A 22,761-nucleotide genomic window follows, 5' to 3' on the forward strand; every position below is an offset into this window, starting at 1 on the left:
CGGGAAGGCATCTCACGTCATAATGCCTAAGGCTAAGATCTGCTCAAGCAGTGTTGGGTCAAGTCAAACATACAGGAGGTATGTTCTGGGAAACGGTATAAAACAGGATGTAATCATAAATCGTACGACGTACCATTCTCCAGGACCACGATGGCCTACGGTGCTCTCAAGTCAAAAACAACCTCTAGAGACTAAAGATTGGTGCATGCTTTTAGTGCAGAAAATTCACGCTAAATACGTTTTTGGATTGATATGAAGATATCCACTCCTCCTGCGCGCGAACGTTGGCCAACACTGAATGGTGCATTCTACTCCCCAAGTAATATTTTTTTCCTGAATTTATGTAATGCAGGATTAAAATCCCCTGTTATATAGGTAAACAAGCAGTTTATCCACCCAGCAAACGCCTTCTATACGTTATGCGAGAGTGACTTTATCAAAGTATGTATAATTCGCACCATATTTAGCAGCATTTCCTTTTTTAAATATTAGGAAATGACACTTTTCAAATGTATTCGCTCTCCCCAGAGATACCCAGGAGACGAGGTTTATTTAAAGCTTTTTATTTGAAGCGTTCTTTAACGGAGAAGTTGGAATATTGAATAACCCAGGAGGTTTTTTAGCTTTTTTCATTGAATTATTTACTTTAGTGATAACATGCGCACGTATAATGTATAGTGGAAACCACAGGTTTCTAGCTTCAGTTCACGCCATATAGTTCACGTCTAGTATATTTCCTATAGGCATATTTTCGCATATACGAACTGTATACAAAAACTTAAATATGAAAATACTCGTACTTATAATACGTAAAAATATACCAAAAAACGAAATCTAAGTGCATGGGTAAACTTCTCGTTTTTGCGTTTTTTAAAATTTAAATAGTATTCTCATTTGCAAGTCTGTGTATACAGTTTTTATATATGTTAAGTGCATGAGAATTGCTAATTGCTAAGCAAAAATAACTGATATTGATTAGTTTATTCCGCGTGCAATAGCAACCAAAGGTGGTTTGCTGGATGGAAAGTTCAAATTTCTTAACAGTCACGGAGATAACCGCGATTGACGTTATAATGAAAACTGAAATTACTGAATGTCTGTCCAGTTGTGTTTATATATGTTATTAGTATTCAAAGTAGATAAATCCTAGTTTAAAGCTAAAAAATTAAGAGCGTCCCGACTTAGCCGATACCCTACGGCAAGTGGGCTGACACAATTACTATCCCAGAACGGGACGCAGTACACAAGTTGTTAAGCAAAAAACTTGTGCCTATATTCATATGCAAACTTGTCGCATAGTTTCTGCTATGCTACGTATAAAAGTTTCCAGTGTAGCTAATATGCGAAGAATTATCAAAGAGAATTTACGTCCCATTGTGTATGTAAGGACTGCCAATGGATGGGCATCATGGCAGCAGACGACGAAGACATATGAGAATGATCTTTTCTGGATTAACCCATCGATTCGCAAGTTCATAACAAAAAATGCAGATGAACAGAAGGAAATAGACGAAGGCATGGCATCTTGCTTGGATAAACATACTCTTTATTGGGCAGTTCTTGACGATGAGGAATTCCACCCTAGCAACGAAAGAGAGAACATTTATAAAACACAAGTCTATGTTGGCAAGGCAAACAACGGTATTCGAGGACGATGGATTAAGGACAAAGATAACCATTGTGCAATGATGAAGAAATGCGTGGACAACGTGTGTGCTATGACGACTTATGATCCTGCAACACTAGAAGGAGTTCAACTAGTTGATGTCAGGCTAACGTTGGCCAAGGTTAGAAGTTATGGCCTAGAAAAGCCGATAAAAACTGCTTTGTTTGTGATCAAAACTTTTGGCGATGATGCGGAAAAGGCAGGAATTGCTAAGGAGAAGGCTCAAGCACGTTTGAACGAAGCTCAACGACATCTGGATAGAGCTGAAAATGAAGTGCATAGGTTCGAGCTGCAGCAACAACCAAAGTACCTTACAGTAACCTCTCAACAAGGGCAGCAAACATTTTACCCAACATTTTCTCTCAATGCTTTAGTTAAGCGCTTCCCCCCAACCTCAGAAAGAATGAATGAATTACGAGTAGATGTAGAAAAGCACAAGAAGGAATTCGAGGAGATGAAAGCTGTTGCCGATGATTTGAAAGATATAGAAACAAGCAAGACGGAGGCCGAAGCTCAACTGACACAAGCAGAGAAGTGGCACCGAAAAGGCAAAAGAATTCACGACAGGCGTAAAAACGTAATTCCGTATAATGACTACAAGTTAACATGGAAACCAACCGATATGAGATTTGGAATGAACTTCAGTTAAGTTTAATGATTGGGGAATTAGAACGAAACTGAGACTGAATGATTAACGGTGCACACAAAGGCTACCAAGTTTTGCTAAAATTGAACAACTTTCTAAGCCTTAAAATGTTAAAATGCACTGAGATGACAGATATGGCATATTCGGTCAGGTCTCGGAGATTAGAAATCTTCACAGACTTTATGTTCGGTATGATGTTATCGGGACAAAATTAATTAATATATAGCATATTAGTTACCATATTATATACTGTAGCACTGAATGGGAAAAGAAAGTTGAATCTTGCATAAACAGTATAATCAGTTATATAGTACTCTGAGCCACGATATACATTACATACTGAATCCCAAGAACCGGATGAATTTATTCAATTGTAACGAGCCCTGGTAGTATTTTTTCAGACGGTTTGGGCCAGTTCATTATCAAATTGTAGCACTGAAAGCGAATTGTGATAATTAAAAGTAAAATGTCTTATGCAGTAAACACGTCTCAGCAGTAAATATTCATTGAAAGTACACTGAACATTGATCATGATTATTCTAAAGCACGATTTACGTTCTGACTAATTTTTTTTAAAAAGCTTCTACGTAGTAATATATGAATTCAAATTGTATTCACAAAAATCAAATACATGTACTTAAAAAGTGATTGGGTTTTGTTCAAGAAAACTTTGGATTGGTTTATTATATCTCATTAGATTCGAGTAGAATAGATTTTATTTGGGACCAATCTGCAAATTTGCCTACATTTTCAGTAACCCAATCAAAAGCGTAAGTTTTAGCAACTTCCAGGAAAGAGGTACATTATTTACCCTACATGAAGTATTAAAAAAGTAGGCAATTTTATTAACTTAGCCTGAAAAATGTATACAATTTGGCTGATTATAGTTTAGAACGAAATTCCTTCTTAGGAATTATATTAATTAGGTTTTATAAACTAAGAAATTTATTCTAATATATTCTATAAACAAAGGCGACGGCGAATATCATCAATTCTTGCCAAACAGTTTGTTTCTTTCCATTCCACGTGCATGAATATGATGAATCTCATAAATTACGAGTATTCTACTGGCCAATAGGAATATAGGATACAGTACGTTGCAAAAAACATTGTGAATAAAGATGCAGCTATTTTCACAGCTGTCCTACCCTGGAAGCAAATGCCCCAGGAACGATGTTGGTTACTAGTTGACAAACTAATATATTTTCGAAATAATGACTTCTAAGATGTCACTTACTGCACTTAATTACTTTAGCCTCTTCCTAAATTTGCCAGTTAGTCTTCTAAACAGTACTCGTTCATAACTTTGTTTATCATTTTGTCGTGTGAAAAGGGAAACGCGTAGATATTGGTTCTTTGATTAATGAGATGCGAGCATGCATGCATCCAGCGCAAACGGTGTAAGTGCATTTTAATACCTCGAATAACATTTCAAATGTCGTTCTTGAAAGTGGATATCAATTTTATAAGCGAGAGGTAGAGTATTCTAAGAGTTTATGTATACCTTAGGACCACACTTTCCTTTACCTCTTTTAAATTAATTTCTGGCAAAAATAGCAACTTCACATTTGGCAACAGTTTAGTAATATTTGCATGTGACATGCTTCATGTACACAGCAGGTGTGTAGGTATATAAAGCGTTCTGAGACATTCGAAGTCATCCTGCACATGTTATATAGTTAAGCTATTAGCTAAAAATACAAACATATTAACACAGCTACATTATATAAGTGATCATGCATGTGCAAGGGCTCAAAATCAAATATATATTCAGAAAGATAAAAGACATAACCTCAGTATCATTATATCTCAGTTGCTATACTTTATATAGGGCATATAAAATAAATATAGACCTGGAACGCTAAATCAACACTTTCTTTATAGAATACATAATACAATTGAAATTCGTTTTAAGTTTCAATTTTGTGTCTTTCGTGTCGTGAGTATAAATCATTTATATGTTTTTTAAGATATCTTGTTTATTCAGAAATTGTTTTTTTGCCTCACGTTTTAAAAATATATATTATGTTATATCTAAATTATACAGGATGTAAAGACCTTAGGAACTCCCGTTGTGCTTGGGCACGATGATGCCTGGTTTCCATTTAGACTTAATTGCCGTAACATGTCACGTTGGCCATGTGATATAACATTTCTGGGTGTGTAGTCAAACAATGGGTGTGTATGGGTGTGTAGTCAAACAATGGGTGTGTATGGGTGTGTAGTCAAACAATGGGTGTGTATGGGTGTGTAGTCAAACAATGCCCGAATTGAATTAAGAAGTAAGGACAAATTTACGCATGACTATTTCACATTCGTGAGAATCACGACAGTGACGACTAAATGAATACCAGGCTCAAGGGTAATTTCTATAAGTCTCTTTTATTTGGATAAACCCGCGTGGATAGTGTGTCCCGAAAAAGGCGAACCAAAAATATTCTTCATCGTCCTAATAATGCCATGTTGAAGCTACGTAAAAGTAAATTAAGGGATCAATGTATTAAGTATCTGTTGAATTAGGCCAAAATTGCTTGTCATGCGAAACATTTTCCATAGGAGAACCCGAAGATTGTGTGTAATTAGTAGCGAGTTCAAATTTAACATAACATTAAAAATCAGAATAATAGCGGATTTTTAGGTGTTTCGCTTTTTCGACACAACGTGTAAAACACCCAGTTTTATCGCATATATTATATTTTAAAAATATAGTCTACCATGCTAAAAGCAATTAAATCAACTATACATATTAAATGCCTAGTGCGCAATTTTGAACCGTTATTTCATGGACTTGTTTGATTCTCTGTTTAACTGAGTGATAGATAACATTTGTCGTTACCAAAGTTGATAGCTTGGTAAATCAGTGAGAAATACGCGCACTGTACGGTAATCTCCTGCAAGGACAGCCCAAAAGAACTTCTTTTTCCATCCTAAACATTCACAGTTGAAGCCACACTCTCTTACAATGCGATAAATGCCGTCGCAATGGTCACCCATAGCCAAACTTCCGTTAACAGACAGGCTACGATCTCTTATAGAAAGAAGGGTACGTCTGCGATTAGATTTTCTTGGACCATCACAGGCTTGTATCTTAACAACGAAACGTTCACCGTTGTTGGGCGGCCGCGCGTGTGCACGTCCACAAGGCTCAAGGACCGACCATGGCATCCCCCTTTTCATTACCCTCGTCTAAAAACCATCTTGTCGCCAATGAGACCGAGATGACAATGGAAGAAACTTTTACCAAAAAACGCTATATCTCTCCAATAGTCGAACGCAACAATTTTTGTTGGATTTCAAAGTCATCTTTTTCGCATCCTGGGCTGCAGTATCCTGCGATAAAACAGTTGTCACATTTCTTCCAATGGCCTTTCTCTGTAACAACGAAAACAAAATGTCAGTGAACTCCTTCAGTTGTGGATGGCTGCCTCTCTCCATGTTATTTTTCACCTCATTGTCAGTGCATTCGCTAGCAAGAATTCAACCACCTCTTGCGGAAAAGACTTCAAAAAAATTCGGCATCGCACTGTCGAGTTCATCATCCCAACCTATGGCTTGGTCAATACCAGGCCCCTCGTTCCCAAAAATACGATTGGACTCAATAATTGATTGCCGCAGACCTGATGCTTTTGTTACTGGCACCACATGAATGCCGCCACATTTGTTTTGGTAAATTCTGTTCCGAGAAATATGGCACCAAGCATCGAACGCTCGAATACCCAGCCAATTGTTCTCAAATATTTCATTTTCCTCTATGACAGCGGAACCTTTTTCACGAACAAATACACCATCACGGTCATTGTGAAATATTTCATTTCGTGTAAATGTTGCATTTCCTTCCTGGACTCCTATACCCATTTCCTGGTTATCATAAACTTGACAACAAGCCACACGACATTTGCCATGCATTAGAAGTAAACCCCATCGGTTACCGTGAAGTTTGCTGTTTTTGAGGCAAAGACTTCCACCGAAGATTTCTATTCCAGCAGACTTGTTACCAGAAAAGACGGAGTCTTCAACAACAGCTTCTCCTTCAGTGAACAGGGCAGTATTTTTGCAATTGTTAAACACACAATTTTTCACACTGAGATTTCCTTTTGACAGAAAAGCACGCCAATCTAGATTGCACGTGAACGAACAGTTCAACAGCTTGACTGTAGAGCCCTGCAGGGTACCCCAGTTTGCAACATCGAATATAAAAGAGATGTTATAAGCCACAACGTTGCGGGAAAGCAGACCTAAATTACGATCGAAGGAGAGTGAAGGCGAGCTATCACCCAAACCAACAATGCAAAAATCAAGTGTTATCAACCGCTTTATATTGACATTGAAAATATCTTCATCTTGAATTCGAAAACTTTCGAAATCCTTGGCATGGAGACAATATTTGCCTGGTTTGAGGAGAATGATTTTGCACGGGCGATAAGCAAACATCTCATCATGTAGCGGAGGAGAAAGCAAAGAAACCAGTGAAGGAACGTCATCACACATATAAATACGTTCTTTCACATTGGGAAATGAAGTTTTGAACGGTTCGTATTTCTCGAAGATACTGGGGTGATAATAAAAGGCCAAAGCTGCAGCACATACAGCATCTTGTTCATTCAAGCCGTGAAGAGCCAAGGCTTTCCTAGCGTAGCCTTTCCAACAATCAGGAGAATACTTAATGTATTCCTCAGCATCGCTCAGAGCATTTTTGAACTGCTCTAACCTGAGATAAGCAGAAGCACGATTACTAAATAACCTAGGGTCAAAAAAATTCTTCCCTATACTTCTATCAATACATGAAGAGTATACTGTTACAGCCTCTTCGAAATTGCTTTTCATGAATAGGTCATTACCCTCAGATCGCAAATTATCGATTTCTGCTTTCATGGGATCATAAGCAGAGGTCTTAATAACAGTATTGATATTTTCTATCTCAGGGGGAGCCTCACAGGAGTATTTGATTAACCTACGTACAGACTCTGACAGAGGAAACGTATGTGGAAAGAGAACCCTCAAACCATTCTCCGAAATCTCTTGGCGACTACAGTCAAGAATCCGATTGGCAAAGTCTCCAACAATTTTTGCCTGACTACTCAAATTATTGACATTCAAATGCAAAGCACATTCGTAAACCGCCCTTGCTATCTCTGGTAGAAAGACAGTTTTCCCGATAACATCATGGACGACTTCTAAAAGACGTTCTAGATTCCTTCTAATTTCATGTGCATGTAAACACAACTTATGCCACTTATGAAAAATTGAAGAATCATTTGCATAAAGAGAAGATCGATCACTATATTCAGTTACTGAAATAAGATCAGGAGAGCGACATTTCAAGAAGGCAAAACGTAACAACCGGGCTGCGTCAACAATGCTTTCAACTTTCTCCTCCGAGGTCAGACTTTCTTGAATGACCTCTTGGACTAAACGATGAACAGTGAGGGAAGAATCGTGAGTTTCCTTAAAGAGAGAAAAGTCAGTCAAGAGTTTCAGGACTTCAAGGGAACCCAAAGAAGAGCTCACGTAATCACAATACATTTTTTCGTCAACAAGTGGATCGCCAACATTAATGAGGTCTTTTTGAATTTCATTGCGATCCAAAAACGCCGAAGCATTCAAAAAACGAGTGGCGACGATCCCGTTTTCATCTTTTTTGATATGTTCAAAGTTGAGATGCCACGTGGTACGAACGGCCAATCGTTCTGGGGAAGTTCCATAAAAAGAGGTAGCTTTCTTCTTGTTTAGAAGTTGGAGGGACTGTTCTCGTACGACCCTAAGTACTCAGATATGAGCATCCCAGATACTTGATGTATGCACAAGCTTGTTCTAATGCTAATGGTAAGCCACCAAGCTTTTGACATAGGGAGTCCGCGGAAAGTTCTGTGTAACGGAAAGTAAATAGTGTTAAGGTCAATTTGTTGTTTACACTGAAGTAACTTATATCTTGAATTAAAGATGTAACAAATGCCAGATATTTGTTCAACTGAATTTATACTTTTTGGGGGCTAAGTATATGTTGCAGAATATTTCTTTTTTGATATTGCTACGTTATGAGGAAGAGCAGTCTGAAGTTGCTTAATTTCACGGTACTAATCTTAATTATTCTTGAAATCTTACTGCGTCTGATATTAAAGACAATTAAGAACTCAAGAGAAATAAAAGGCTCGAACTGACAAAGTGACGTTTTTACACTTGCCTTTTCGATGAATTACTTTTGCAACTTTTCATCCAATTTATTCAAATTTATGCCGAAAATGTTTTGGCCATCTTGGATTTGTCCTACGTACAGGCCGCTTTTATAAAATGTTCTTTATTTAGTTCCACTTTCCACTATAGTATGGGTCAGCGAACAAAGCCCTTACATGGACTTGCTCGAGTTCCGAATAGATATAATTATCGTATACCGCCATTACCATAACTATTGTAGTAAAATTTTTATATAAACTTACCTTTTTGTTCATCACGAGTAATGTTAGTTCTTCTGAAGACGAATTCTTTCGCCTCCTCACTACCAAAGCATTCGAGTTTGAGGCAATTGGATTCTTCGATACCAGATAATTGCTCTTCTAAATCCTGAGGTGTTCGTCGTGTTGTTATGATGAGATGACCAAAACACGCGACGTTTTCTTGCCACGGCCCTGTTACCAAATTAACCAAATTTGGTGAAAGATCAGCTTCATCCATACTGTCAACAACCACCAGCCATGGTTTTGTAATATGTGAAAAAACTGCTAGGGTCTTGTACAATGTAACATTAAACATTCCGTTATAAAGTGTATCGAATTGTGCGGCTATCTCATCGACCGAGCTTTGAACTTGACATCGCTTTCTGCGGAAAACCAGTAAACACCTCCTTGATAATAACCTTTCCATTTGTGTATATATTCTGCAGTAAGGCTTGTTTTCCCGCATCCTCCAAGACCAGAGATGGCAGCAACAAGGACTCCTTCCTCGCCACATCTTCTCTTATTCTCGAGTACGTCTCGAAGATAACCGAGTTCAGATTTTCGGCCACTAAACCAGACACTCTGTTTAGGCGCCATGAAAAGATATCGTGGTTCTTTTTCGTTTCTTTTCGAGATGGTCATCTGTAAATCGTCCTGTTTAGCTCTCAATTGCTCGACATCTTTCTCAGTACGGAGTTGTCTTTCCTTTAACTCTTGGATTTCATCTTTTAAAGATTTTTCGACTGCTTCTAATGCGTTCTGTACGCAAAGAATATTATTAGTGTAAACGGAAAATCTCAAGTGCACATGTAGTTCACGCAAAATTATTGCAAAAGTATTTGCAGCTTAATGCAGAAAACAAAAAGGGGTGACGTTTTTCTCACTTTTGTGATTATATTTGTTTCGGGCGATAACTAATATAAATATATTAGCTATCGGCTCATTTGAGTGATTTCATATTATTAATAAATATAAGACTGCATGCCTTGGCTTGGGTTGGGATAGCTCATGCAATCACACTTTTACCTGAAATGGCCGGGGTTACTGCATCCATGCATTTCGAGTAGTTTATATCAAATGTAGTGTGATGGCTTTATTGCTTTCTTTCTCAAAACTCTATAGTTGTGCTGCAAACTATTCCATTTCAACTTTTCCTATTTAAATATCAACTTTAACCACAAGTCAAAAAATATTATCTGGAATGTTCTTCGGCATGCACAACGCGCGGGTCACAAGGGATATAATTTCAGTGAATTCTATTAATTGAATTTACCAGAATATCCTCTGTATTCTCTTCAACAAATTTTACCAAATCTTTAAGTTCAGCAACCTCAGTGTGGACGAGTTCCAGCAGTTCAGGATCTACTGGCTCGCCAAAACAAAGTTTCAGACCTGAAACAATATAATGGGATATCGAATCAACACGCAATGGATGCTCTCAGCTGGCCATGAAAAACTTGTCATTTTCGTGTTTAAAGCATTTCATGATTTAAAAAGCGTGTATTTGTCAAACTGCGTCTATACACATAAAGTTAATTCGTCATGTTTTTGCAACTCGTTTGCTACGCTATAGCTCGCAGTCACTCGAGAATGTAATTCATATCGGATACTACAGGAAACAACAAAAAACTTTGTTATCTCGAGGATCAGTTGAATTCATTTTACAGGGTAGACAACAGTTCGAGACAACGAAACTTTTTGCTTTTTAATTTTATGTTTTTCATATGTTTTAAACTACACGTTTTGCTTCTTAGCGATTATGGAACTCAGTTGGTTCAGTACCTTTTTCTTTCCAGTCAACAAGATCATCAAGCATTTCCTTTCTTTTGGAAGGTGTAAGGTTGACTTGATTTATTAATGTCTCCATATCTTTTAGAGCTGCTTGGTAAACGACGTCAGTCCATGTGCAAAGTTACAATGCGCCCACTCATTTCTAATATCTGATCTCACTTTTCTCGCCATACCACTAGCACCGTGAAAAGGTTGAGCCTCAGCGACGAGTGACAAAGCTGCAGAGATATCCATAGTGTGATCAAAACCACTAAACTTAGCCATGAATGGTTTCACAAACAACTTCGCTAGAGATACTGCATCTTTAACAGCATAATCATATGATGACTTTGGGTTGTACAATTGTTGTTGATGTTTTCATAATTTAATATCCATGTAGAAGGTGCCAAATTCTTCTTATGTCTTCCAAATATCTGTTTATCGATCTCGTGAGGAGGTGGGAGTAGGCTTTGGTACAATTTTGGTATTTCATTTCCAATAACTTCTCTCAATGCTGGAGTGAGAACTTGCTTAGACATATACCAACGATCACCCATCGCCGTTCATTGTCACCAACTGCAGCCGCCATTTAGAGATGTGATGTGTTATCATAGAATGCTTTAATAGAAAGTATTATAATACTGTGTGGTATAACATACAAGTATCCGCATTAAAGCTATCTGCGATATGCATGCGTACTCGAATTGATAAATTTCACGGCATACGAAGTAGATATACCTTTAACTTCTTTTTTGTATAATTCTTGGAAATTTAATATTGTTATATTCTAACTATTATACAATTAAAAAGAGGTGTAAGTCAGATGAACTTCTTTACACCATGAACCATCGGGAAATTCAAGAGAAGGATCGTAAGTTTATGCATATCCAGGCACGGTTGGAACGTTGATTGTGTAATCAATATAAAAACGAACATGACAGGAAGGTTAACAAGAACCTATTGAACATTAATGCTTTGTTTTAATTAATCAATAAAGCTTTGTTCCTTGGAAAAGGAACCTGGTTTGATTCACAAAGATATTAAAACTAAATTTTGTTTTGATCAGAAAAGATGGGGTTCTCATAATGTAGCTTAAAAAATGATCATGTGATACAGTTAGCCTAACCAATAACCATCCTTCCTCCACTTATGGAAAAACAATTTTTTTCAGTTGGATGCTTCATGAATACTGCACATACAACCCAACTGAAAGACATGTAAGAATTTTTTAGCGACATAATACTAGGTTACCTAAATTGTATCAAATCGACAAATCAACATGTTTATTGGCGACATTAAAAGCTCCAAATAAGGAATGGGCACAATGTCTATTTACAGGAGAGAATGAAGAAAATAGAACTACATTGAGTAAAATATAATAAGTACCTGAGACAGGGGGCTCAGGTAGTTGCATATGGTCAAATCATTTCAATCAATAGCCTTGGTTATTTAATTTAATTAACTAAATTTAGCTATGTACATGTATGTGTATATTGTTAAGACAGTGGGTAATTATCAACACTATAGGCAATGTTTATGTTGGGCAATGTCAACATTACGAAACATAACAGTTTATTTAACTGTCACTTTTTAACAACATTTATATCTCTATAGCATCCCTCTTGGTGTGAATTTCTTTGTGTAAATGTATGTATAAATTTTTCCATATGTAAATAGAGTTGAACATTTATTGTAGCCAGAGATTTGGAAACAAATACTTAAAATAATATGAGAGCTCAACATATAAGCATTAAAGATGAATCTCTTACTGGCTTTGTTAAAAGTCAATTCATGATAAAATTACCCAACAGAAAATTATATTTATATACTTACCCCAATGAGCCCAATCGAATGACATTGTACTGTCAGCTAATCAATGATGTCTGAGAATGACTCGTTTGTCCTCGAATCGCGTCAAATTGGACACATGCTATTCTCAGTCTCTTATTCCATTATTTGTGATTGAATCAACCTGAATATTGTAAAATATAGCAGATATTAACACATTACATTAAGAAGCACAACCGATTGTTTTTTGATCATGATTTACTCAAGGACAAGGAGTTTACGTCATCAATGACATCATCATACCTGACACGTGAAAGCGTAACAGGAAGTAAATTCAACCAGTCTTCTTCCCGACTACAAAACTTCATGTCATATCAGCCATGTAATCAATTGTCTTTTTATAGAAAGCACTACAAGTCTACAATGTTTTCATTGTGCATAAATTTCCATAAACGAGAACAGCGAGTTCCCCAGCTCCTATGATAGGTGATGATCAAAATCTTTCCTCCCATGTTAGGCTCGGGTTAAACTGTCATAGTTTCTGTGATCAATGACACAGTTGGAATCTTCTAGGATTGTTTGCAAACTTTAACAGCAGTAGTGAAAGGGTGCGAAAGGGAGATCAAAGGGGCAGTCCTCTAAAATTTTGGCAAATAAATAAAAACTAATAGACGCATATGAAATTTTAATAGAATTTCCTGAATTAGTGCTCCAACCCCAACACATTTTCTCAAACTTATAAAGTTGCTCTTTTTTCGTAGTTATTTCCTCACAATTCTTTAAGACTCAGGATTAGTTGCAACTATATGCATAAAGTTATTGAGGCGAGTTCTCACAATTCAACGAGATATTGAGACAAAGTTTCCGTTTCGAAATTGAAAAATTGACGAACGTGACATGCAACGGTATAGTGGTAAAAACTGCTATGTTAACTTTTAAAATGTCTGTATTTTCGCAAATAGGCGTATTTCTCGCGAAAATTCCACACCTATGAAATCAGGGCTTTTCCTAAACGAAGTACATCGGTTTGGATTTTAGCCATACATGGCTATACAAAATTGCTACAAAGACAAAGTGCGCAGATACAATTGTTTTCGAGAATTTATATATACCATAACATTTCTCCCACTTTACAAGTCCACACTATTCCAATCTTCGCCCGTATTAAAGTTATAATCATAGATATGCGAATTGCCATATGGATTATGCCGTCAGACGATCCTGGACGTATAACTATTAAGACCAAAACTCCTTGTGAAAACTTCAACTTCTGTCTGAATTATTTTCGCAGAGAAAATGGTCTTAATAGTCACGGAAAGGCATCTCACGTCATAATGCCTGAGGTCTGCTCAAGCAGTGTTGGGTCAAGTCAAACATACAGGAGGTATGAATTCTGGGAAACGGTATAAAACAGGATGTAATCATAAATCGTGCGATGTACCATCCTCCAGGACCATGATGGCCTACGGTACTCTTAAGTCAAAAGCAACCGCTAGAGACTTTTAGATTGGTGCATGCTTTTAGTGCAGAAAATTCAGGCTAAATACGTTTTTGGATTGATATGAAGATATCCACTCCTCCTGCGCGCGAACGTTGGCCAACACTGAATGGTGCATTCTACTCCCCAAGTAATCTTTTCTTCCCGAATTTATGTAATGTACCAAAAATCCCCTGTTATATAGGTAAACAAGCAGTTTATCCACCCAGCAAACGCCTTATATACGTTGTGAGAGAGTGACTTTTTAAAAGTATGTAATTCGCACCATATTTAGCAGCATTTCTTTTTTTAAATGTTAGGAAATGACACTTTTCAAATGTATTCGCTCTCCCCAGAGATACCCAGTCTGTGTATACAGTTTGTATATATCTTAAGTGCATGAGAATTGCTAATTGCTAAGCAAAAATAACTGATATTGATTAGTTTATTCCGCGTGCAATAGCAACCAAAGGTGGTTTGCTGGATGGAAAGTTCAAATTTCTTAACAGTCACGGAGATTGACGTTATAATGAAACCTGAATGTCTGTCCAGTTGTGTTTATATATGTTATCAGTATTCAAAGTAGATATCCTAGTTTAAAGCTAAAAAATTAAGAGCGTCCTGATTTAGCCGATACCCTATGGCAAGTGGACAGACAAGATTAATTAAAAGTCTCCTTACTCAATTACTATCCCAGAACGGGACGCAGTACTCGACTGTTAAGTCAAAAACTTGTGGCTATATTCATATGCAAACTTGTCGCATAGTTTCTGTTATGCTACGTATAAAAGTTTCCAAGAGTGTATAATTAAGAAACTAAAACATAAATATTGTTCCCCTTGCCAGTTAAAATGCATTCTAATCGCTGCAGAGATCATAAAAACAGTGTAGGTTGTGCAAAAAAATCTAAAAATACCATAATTGGTATATATGCACAAGATCATACCTGCATGGAGTTCATTGGCTGTGTAACTATTAACACTTCTGGCATTTGAAAATACGTTTCCCCCTGCATGTTATTATAACAGGAACATGCACAGAGCAAAATGCTATGTTTATTTTGATATACTATACTGTAAGTGCAAAAGTATTTTTAAATCTCGAAAGCTTTATTAGTTGCACAGCCGCTGAAATTCTAATGTATGGTCTCCTGCATATACAAATTATGGCATTTGCAAATTTTGTAACCCTATATGTATTCAGTCGAGGCCTGTTGGACATTCTCTGATGAACTTGTAGTTATGTCAACGAAGTTTGTTAATGAATTAGATTCACGGTGATAATCGTTTGTACGCCGTATTTGAAATATGGTATCGTCATTAGGGCGAAACTTACGGTATGAAACAGGGCCGTCTGGAAGGAGATATATTTTATTTGGGGGGGGGGGTCGCATATTCAGTTCTTCCTGGCGAATTTCTTTTGGGAGCACAATCGTCGACGAAAGAAATCCGTCGAGCAGAACAAATACCAATAAACACCCCCCACCCCTTCACGCCGCGCAATACATCGCATATACGTTACCGTCCTGATATGAAAAAATATTTGTTGAAAGGTCCAACGTGACTTAATGAAACGTGAAATTAATATTGAGTTTAGAAACTCGCATTACTAGATGGTTGGAGTGGATTTCTACTTGCAAAAAAATTAATATTTTGTTTTAAATTTTGGCTGTATAAATGAGTTTAACTTGACTACACCTGGTTCAACATGCAACAGTATCAACTTTTCTGCAGATGGAAATCCACTCTTATTAACATCTTTTTACAAAAACTTGCCGAATCTTCTTAACATAACCGTTGAGGGCTACTCTGTCCTTCGACATCTTGCTGGACACCGGCGAATTTGTACAGGATGAAGGTAGTATTACGTTAATACAAGGAATCCGTATTAGAGGACCGCGGCTTTTTGATCTTGTCCAAGTTTTTGGTAATAGCATCATGAAGACACAGCTAGAAACATTCAGAACCAGATTGAGCTACTTGAATGTACTCTAGTTTAACTATATATGCTAAATAACCTAGCTTGTGAATGTCTGTCTTCATGTGACACCTCGCCGCTTAACTTACGTAATGGTTTTTCAGTTCGCAACAACACAGCTTCAAGCTGATATACTCCTTCTCATCCAATTCTATCACGGTTCTTCTGTAGTCCATCTGGCAAAAACCGAATTAAACATTAACGCTGTAACAGAGCCAAAGGAATCAGAAGCTGAACACGGTTCCAAAACGTTTGCAAATCGATTTCTTTTTGCATGCAGCTCCCCAAAATCCAACGGGTCAATCGACTCAATCTCGCGATACACAAACATTCAGCGGATGATAATTTATACATATGCACTTACAATATGAGGATATTTGACGACTTTCGAAACAACCTTCCCTCGTGTGATAAAATACCTAAAACAAAACAAAATAATGCTGAATATGGCTAAAAATATGACTTGTAGTGATTTATTGATATATTTAAAGTAAAAATGTTTTGGACACTTTAAAAAATATTTTCCATGATAACCCTCCCGCCCAAAAACGCAATTTTTTATATATATTGTTTACTGTATTCTTTTTAGCGTAGTAAGATGTGTACATAAATTGTACAAAATAATGGATAAAAGTCAGACAGGACTGTATTTTTAAAACACTAAAACGACTGTCACAACTATCGTGTTTGCATTTAAAACTACGCCGCAAATGAAACGCGATGAAACGCTACGAAAGTTGAACCATTTTATTATAATGCTCATAGCAAACAAGCGGCTCGTCCATTTTTGGCACAATACTCAAACATCACTCGTACTATTAATCCCGAATTGTACTAGATTACGACCACCTATACTTATTCAAAGGTAAATGAAATATATAAATGAAATAAACCATCTTAGTAATCGAATGAACGTTTTTATTTAGTTGGATTTTAACAAATTCAAAACTGATGTGATTTTCACCACCAAATCAACGACCATAAATTGCTTTTACCTCGAGATTTGGTCCAAAAATGATGCTGCTTCGGCCTCAATTCGTGTGACCTCGCCGAGGACGTCTTCCTAACCAGGAGAGGTAGAATGTATATCACGAATCAGCCAAATGATTTCAGTGATTGAATTAGTGGAAATGCCCTACCCATGATAGGGCGTTTAAACCTTGACACACAATAAACTAACCGTATGATTTGTACGGTACTTTATTTCTAATCATTATGATACAAAACTAAACTCTTTTCTAGCCCAATATATAAATGCATTGCCCCATTTTCAAGTGCGTTCGTTTTTTGAAATTGCTTGAATCGAAACTTACATCAACGCAACTTTCATTGTAAAGGAAAAACATTATAGATTCTTGGGAAAATAATATGTAAATCATAGGTCTGGACGTTACTTGAATAGAAACTCCAAAATTGTTTCCATCTTCAATCCGTGGAATTAGCAGTTGAATCCAAGTTTTAACCTACATTAAGCAAATCGAATATCCATTTAACATAAGCTGTCACGTTTATGAAATCTACTAAAATCTTTACATATCTGTCTATTCCCCGAAAATTTTACTGGTCGGTGGTTTCCTGGAATGTCAGTTTCCTTAATTATTATTTTAGCTACTGCATGCCTCATTAAATTTTAGACATTCATGAGCCCCAGAGTTGCAAAAAGAGTTGAACCTTCCTCCGGTAGGATTTCAAAACCGTTTTTAAAATGACGTTACGTCACTGAGGCAAGTGGCAACCAGCATAAAGAAATAGTTGGTACCCACGTACCCGCAGTTTTTTTTGCAACTCTGACGAGCCCGCAGCATAATTTTGTTCGAATATTATACCATAATAGCGTACTCATTCTACTACAACCAGAAAAACCGGATTGTAATCATGGTCAACTTTTAAGCTTTTCTCATGCATTAAAAAGGGTTACGTTAGCTTCTGCGCTCTGCCCATTGATTCTGCCAATTACAATGGTAGGCTACTTCATTTTAAATTGCTGAAATCTAGCATGTTTTTTCTATTTATAAACATAAATTAGCATAAACTCCGTCTTATGTTCATGTTTATTCATAATCATAGCGAACCAAAAGAGTGTTAAATACTCTGATTGTTCTTGATATTTTAAGAAATATTGTGATTCAAAATGTATACCATGTTACATTTTAGGGACTGGATACCCCATCTTCACTAGTCTACAGGTCTATCGGAGAAATTACTTCAAAATTTTATAATAAAATAAAATCTTACTGAATTACAGCTCTCCATCAAATCTTGAATTTCTGGTTTCAATGATTCAATAAGTTCCACAAGAATCTGAGAAACAAAATGTTAGAGTCAGCTTCGTTTTGTTTTTACTCCCACGTAGTTCATTGAATTTTAGCTATTTGAAACGTCATGTAATATCTTTCGTAGCACCGCATTCTACTTTCAGTTCCGTCGCAAAAACTGAGCTCGGACATAAGTAGGCAATATCGTCCTAATAGATATTATAGATGCTAAACAGTTTGGTCAGGCCATTTGGTGCTACCGTGAACTTTCCACGATCACGATTAAAAACTATGAGTTAGCTTGTGGTGGAAGACTTTATCATATATAGACTACCATCATAAATAACTAAAAATTTCAGCGGATGGGGTCACACAAAAAAACTATACTACACCCCACCTTGTTTGGAGGAATTGCTTTGAGAGGTCCTGCAAAACATAAAAGGCAAACATATTTCAATTTAATATTCTTGGTGTACCTGCAAGCGAATCTACTTATACAATTTATTTATTACACTGTGTTTACTTTTTAATTCTATTACAAACTCATTGTATCTTTTGTAGCTATGTTTCACTAAATGCAAGAGGAGTCAAGAAAAATATAGTGCAAGTCACAAGTTACATTCTATTTTGTTAAAAATAACTTTTTAAAACTGTTTAACAAATTTTAATAGAGAATATTATGGCGATTAAAATGAGTTAATCAAAGGTCATCATAAGGGAATCAAATACTGCAATATTGAGTTATACTTTTTATGTATATTATCTAGGAACTCGTAGCATAAATGTATTGTGGTATTCTATCTTCTATTGGTATTATAATTAATTTTTACTTTATCTTTCTTCTTTCTGTAAATAGTAGTACTCTAAAAATTATTTTGCTGATTTTGCTGATTTGATTGTACATATATGATTAATATAATTGAACTTTAACTAGGGGCCTAAATTGAAAAGCCTGTCAAGGTTTCTAGTAGGTCTCTAGCCCAAGTTACTATAGAAAACTTATTAACAGGTATAGATGAAACTGTACATAGGGGAAAAAATAATAAAAAAAAATACGCAATCCATGCATGTGAACCATTGTGACCAATTTCTCAATTGCTTTCCAAAACCTCACAATTATTTAGAACAGGGACTATATGGTCTAACGATATGGAAGTTGACCATATGACATATATCTAAGATATGGAAGTTTAATTTATCTTTAATATGGGTAGAGAAACCTTACCATTCTGCACAACAATATTATTCACAGGTTCTTCTCCCTCAATCTTTCTCTTCTTTGGTGAAGGCTGAAAAAAAAACAGTTTTGCCATACTTCGCCATATAACTAGATTTAGTCATTCACTGAACCACAGTTAATGGAATACTATGGAAAAGAGATGAAGGTATTGGAGGTGTATGGAATGGAAACGAAATGGAGGTATTGGACTCATTTCGTATCAACTGAGCGCGAAGCCTTTACCAAGAAATATTTTTATACAGACCAAGCTCGTGGGGCGAGATTTGTACAAATGACTGAAGTCCAATACTTCTCGGTAAAGTCTGAGTATAAGCAAGAAGTTTATTATATTGGAAGGGGCAACAGGAAATGAATGAATTCATTGGTATCGTGGTCGGCATTTGATAAAAACAAGAACAAAACAATGCACCATTTTTAACTGAAAAAGTTTACTGAAACCTTATAATTATACAATATCAATTCAGGTTCATTATTTACCGTTTTACATGAAGTATTAAAATTTGCATGCGCATTCTGATTGGCCTTGTCAGAAAAATGTTACCAAATATTCCAATTGTAAAAAAATTGACAATTTTGCCGATTTTAAAACGAAATTCCTCCTTGTTTTAGAATACCAAAACGGTCACGCGACCATGCAAAAGCTGTTTACATGTTGTGATACAACGCTATTTAAATCAAACATTACTGGAAATGTGAATTTCTATTTCTTACAAAATTCTAGACAGTTTATCTAAACAGATTTCATAATTTCTAAGGTAATTATATCATTTACTAAAAGTTTCAATTCCTTTTATTTATCACTCTCATGCAGCTAGCCGTCTGATTGATTGGTTCATACAAAAAAATTATTCTTTCCTATTGGCTGGATATTTTTAGTTGATCATGATAATTTTAGTTTCATACTTTCATCTCGAACCCCAACTCGGCAGGATGCACGTGTACTTGACGGTCTGTTCTGGACCCTGATCGTAGTTGCGATAGACGGAATATTTATCAGAACTCCGGGGAGAAATATTTTTTAAAGATGATAGGAGTTTTAGATCTCAAAATACGTTTCGAAAAAACCCGAAATATTCTGTTTGGCCTTCAGGTAATTCAGGTAAATATGTTCTATTCTAATCAGATTTACACTGCAAAATCTGTGTATATAATCTGTGTATTAATATGGAAACGATTCGACGCGTGACGCCATCGTTTTCCGGCAAAACCGTCCACACGTATCCGCTCAGCCATCGTTTTCAATTCTTCCACTCTGGAGAGCGTTTTCAGATTCTTCCGTTTTCAGTGGGCGAAAACGCCGGACACGTGTCGGTTTGGACGGTAGGCGTAACCGTACGAATATTGATGTGGCATCGTGAGGACGGGCCACAAATTTATCAAGAGTCAGATTAAACGTGTATAATCGTTTATTTTAACCTGAGTCTGATCAATATTAAATTTGTGTTTTTATGAATGAAATCTATTTACCATTTTATTGCATACTATTGTGTACATGTGATTGTGCTATTAAAACTGAAAATGAAATCTTGAGCAAAAGCATAACTTTTATATACAGTGATTTTGATGGTATCCTATCTGACTTTCGCCTTGATAGCCACAACATTGTAATTTCAAAATGAACATTATAAAGTGAAATTTCAAACTATTACAAGGCCATCACATGTGCAATTACAAATTATCACTTCCACTTCGCAGCAGTGCTTATTGCAATCACACACTACCACAAAACTAAACTCCACTTAGTGCAATCATGCACCATTCTAAATAATATGTACCTGAAAATCATTTGCCAAGACCAGGGGATGTACTATTGGCACATTTAAATCACCATCAATTTTCTTTAGATCTTCAATGTTGAATTTGTCTTTCTGTTGCGAAGAAAAAAATAAAACATAATATATATGCTTACCAAAAATCATCCACCACAGTCTGTTTTATCAGGTCTTCTGACAACTTATTTGCACATGACTTTCCTCATAGGGAGATAGAAATGACAAAAGAGGGAAACAAAGAACTTTTGAACAGAATGCATATGTACTTTGCAGTTGTCATTTCAATGGAAATTTCCCTTAATTGTGGAAGCCCTGAATTATATGTATATGTATATAGAAGTATTGCTCACCAAAAAGGTCCACTACTGTCTGTTTCATCCAAATAGACCTGAGGATCCCGATATGAATGAAACAGACAGTAGTGGACAGTTTTTGGTAAGCAAGTATTTTGTAAATCAAACGTGGTACATATACATTTAGGGAGTTGTCATACCCCATTCTGTTCATTTTGGAGAAATTATTATCTGTACTGCAGCAGAATTAACAATAATGTACACAGACAATTAAATATATACACACCAAAAACTCATTGAGGAGAACAACTTTAGTAGGAAAAACTTCCTTTATCAATTTTTCTGTCTAAAAAAAAGCAATGAGTAAATTGACTAATGCTGTTGTTGTGCAACTGTACATTTCTACTTTTTTGGCAGGGGCAACCAGATGAAAATGTAAACTTGCCTTTGTAAAGGCAAGTTTTCATATGAGAAATTACAAACTTGATAGTCACCTCAGGTATGATTTGGAATTGAGAGCATACATATGAGGAAGTATGTCCCAGAAAGAAGGAAAATGTTATAATGGTTTGCATCCTGAATGCAGGATCACACAGTTGCAATACAATCACAAAGATGTATTATTGCATTAATAAAGTGATTGATTTTAATTGACCAAGGGAAGGATGAATTACACCTCATGAAATGTACAAATGAATGATTAATTGCACTGCTCAATGCCTAATAAAAATTGCAGTATTTCCTTTTTGTTATAGAAGGCATGTACAGTATACCATTATTATAAAAATTGATCAGACGTTTGGAATGATTAAATTGTGAAAAATTATGACCAAAATAATTACCTTATCTGTAAATTCATCGCGGTACTCTTTCACCTACAACCAGAAAATACGATTATACTAGGAAAAGACGTTGATTCAAAATTTACACCACTGTTTATAAACACATACTTTATAATATTAATAACCACGTTGTTTAGGAAATTTTGCAGGTTAAAATTTGAGAATTCGTCTAGATTCGTACCCACAAAAATATATCGATTCTAAAGATTACAAACCTTATCAGCAGCACAAGCCATAAAACTTCGAAAAAAGAATCAAGGAAAGAAATGTAAAGATTTATTAAAAGTATATATAATAATGTTCGTAAAACCGCCAAGACCCTTCTTCCCTCAATCTTTGAGGCGAAAGTGAATTTATATTGCGGGCTCAGTGGAAGCACCGCATGAAAATTAGATCATCAGGAAAAGGAATATTTTTGAGAATTTTTTCACTAAACATATTTATTTGTATTAGATCAGACATTTTCAAATTACTTGTAGGCGCCTGCCAAAAGGTTTTTCTTTTTTTTTGTATTCAATTATACAAGGCTTGAATTACTACAAAAAAGGCTTATTTCATCTGAAAGTTTAAAAAATACTGCGTGTAAGATAATTAAACGGTTAGA

The 22,761-nt window shown here is 36.0% G+C and overlaps 2 protein-coding genes across 2 annotated transcripts; both read right to left on the bottom strand.

Annotated features, from left to right (window-relative positions):
• Positions 1-9,088: 9,088 nt before the first annotated feature.
• Positions 9,089-10,635, bottom strand: LOC114531272. The gene is made up of 3 exons (XM_028552909.1): positions 10,526-10,635; positions 10,017-10,135; positions 9,089-9,502 (listed from the first exon to the last, which is right to left on the bottom strand). Exons 1-3 carry the CDS (start codon positions 10,608-10,610, stop codon positions 9,089-9,091), a joined length of 618 nt encoding a protein of 205 aa, XP_028408710.1. The 5' UTR covers positions 10,611-10,635.
• A 3,862-nt stretch (positions 10,636-14,497) lies between these two features.
• LOC114531333 (proteasome activator complex subunit 3-like) lies at positions 14,498-22,490 on the bottom strand. Its single transcript, XM_028552966.1, has 12 exons — positions 22,373-22,490; positions 22,158-22,190; positions 21,602-21,661; positions 21,026-21,118; positions 19,236-19,299; positions 18,408-18,436; positions 17,991-18,056; positions 17,150-17,218; positions 16,751-16,818; positions 16,120-16,174; positions 15,845-15,931; positions 14,498-15,727 (listed from the first exon to the last, which is right to left on the bottom strand). The coding sequence occupies exons 1-12, from the start codon at positions 22,391-22,393 to the stop codon at positions 15,647-15,649; spliced, it is 726 nt and encodes a 241-aa protein (XP_028408767.1). The 5' UTR covers positions 22,394-22,490; the 3' UTR covers positions 14,498-15,646.
• Positions 22,491-22,761: the final 271 nt, after the last annotated feature.

This window comes from Dendronephthya gigantea, unplaced genomic scaffold (assembly GCF_004324835.1).
Source record: "Dendronephthya gigantea isolate DGI-Jeju-01 unplaced genomic scaffold, DenGig_1.0 000070F, whole genome shotgun sequence".
Taxonomy (NCBI): domain Eukaryota; kingdom Metazoa; phylum Cnidaria; class Anthozoa; order Malacalcyonacea; family Nephtheidae; genus Dendronephthya; species Dendronephthya gigantea.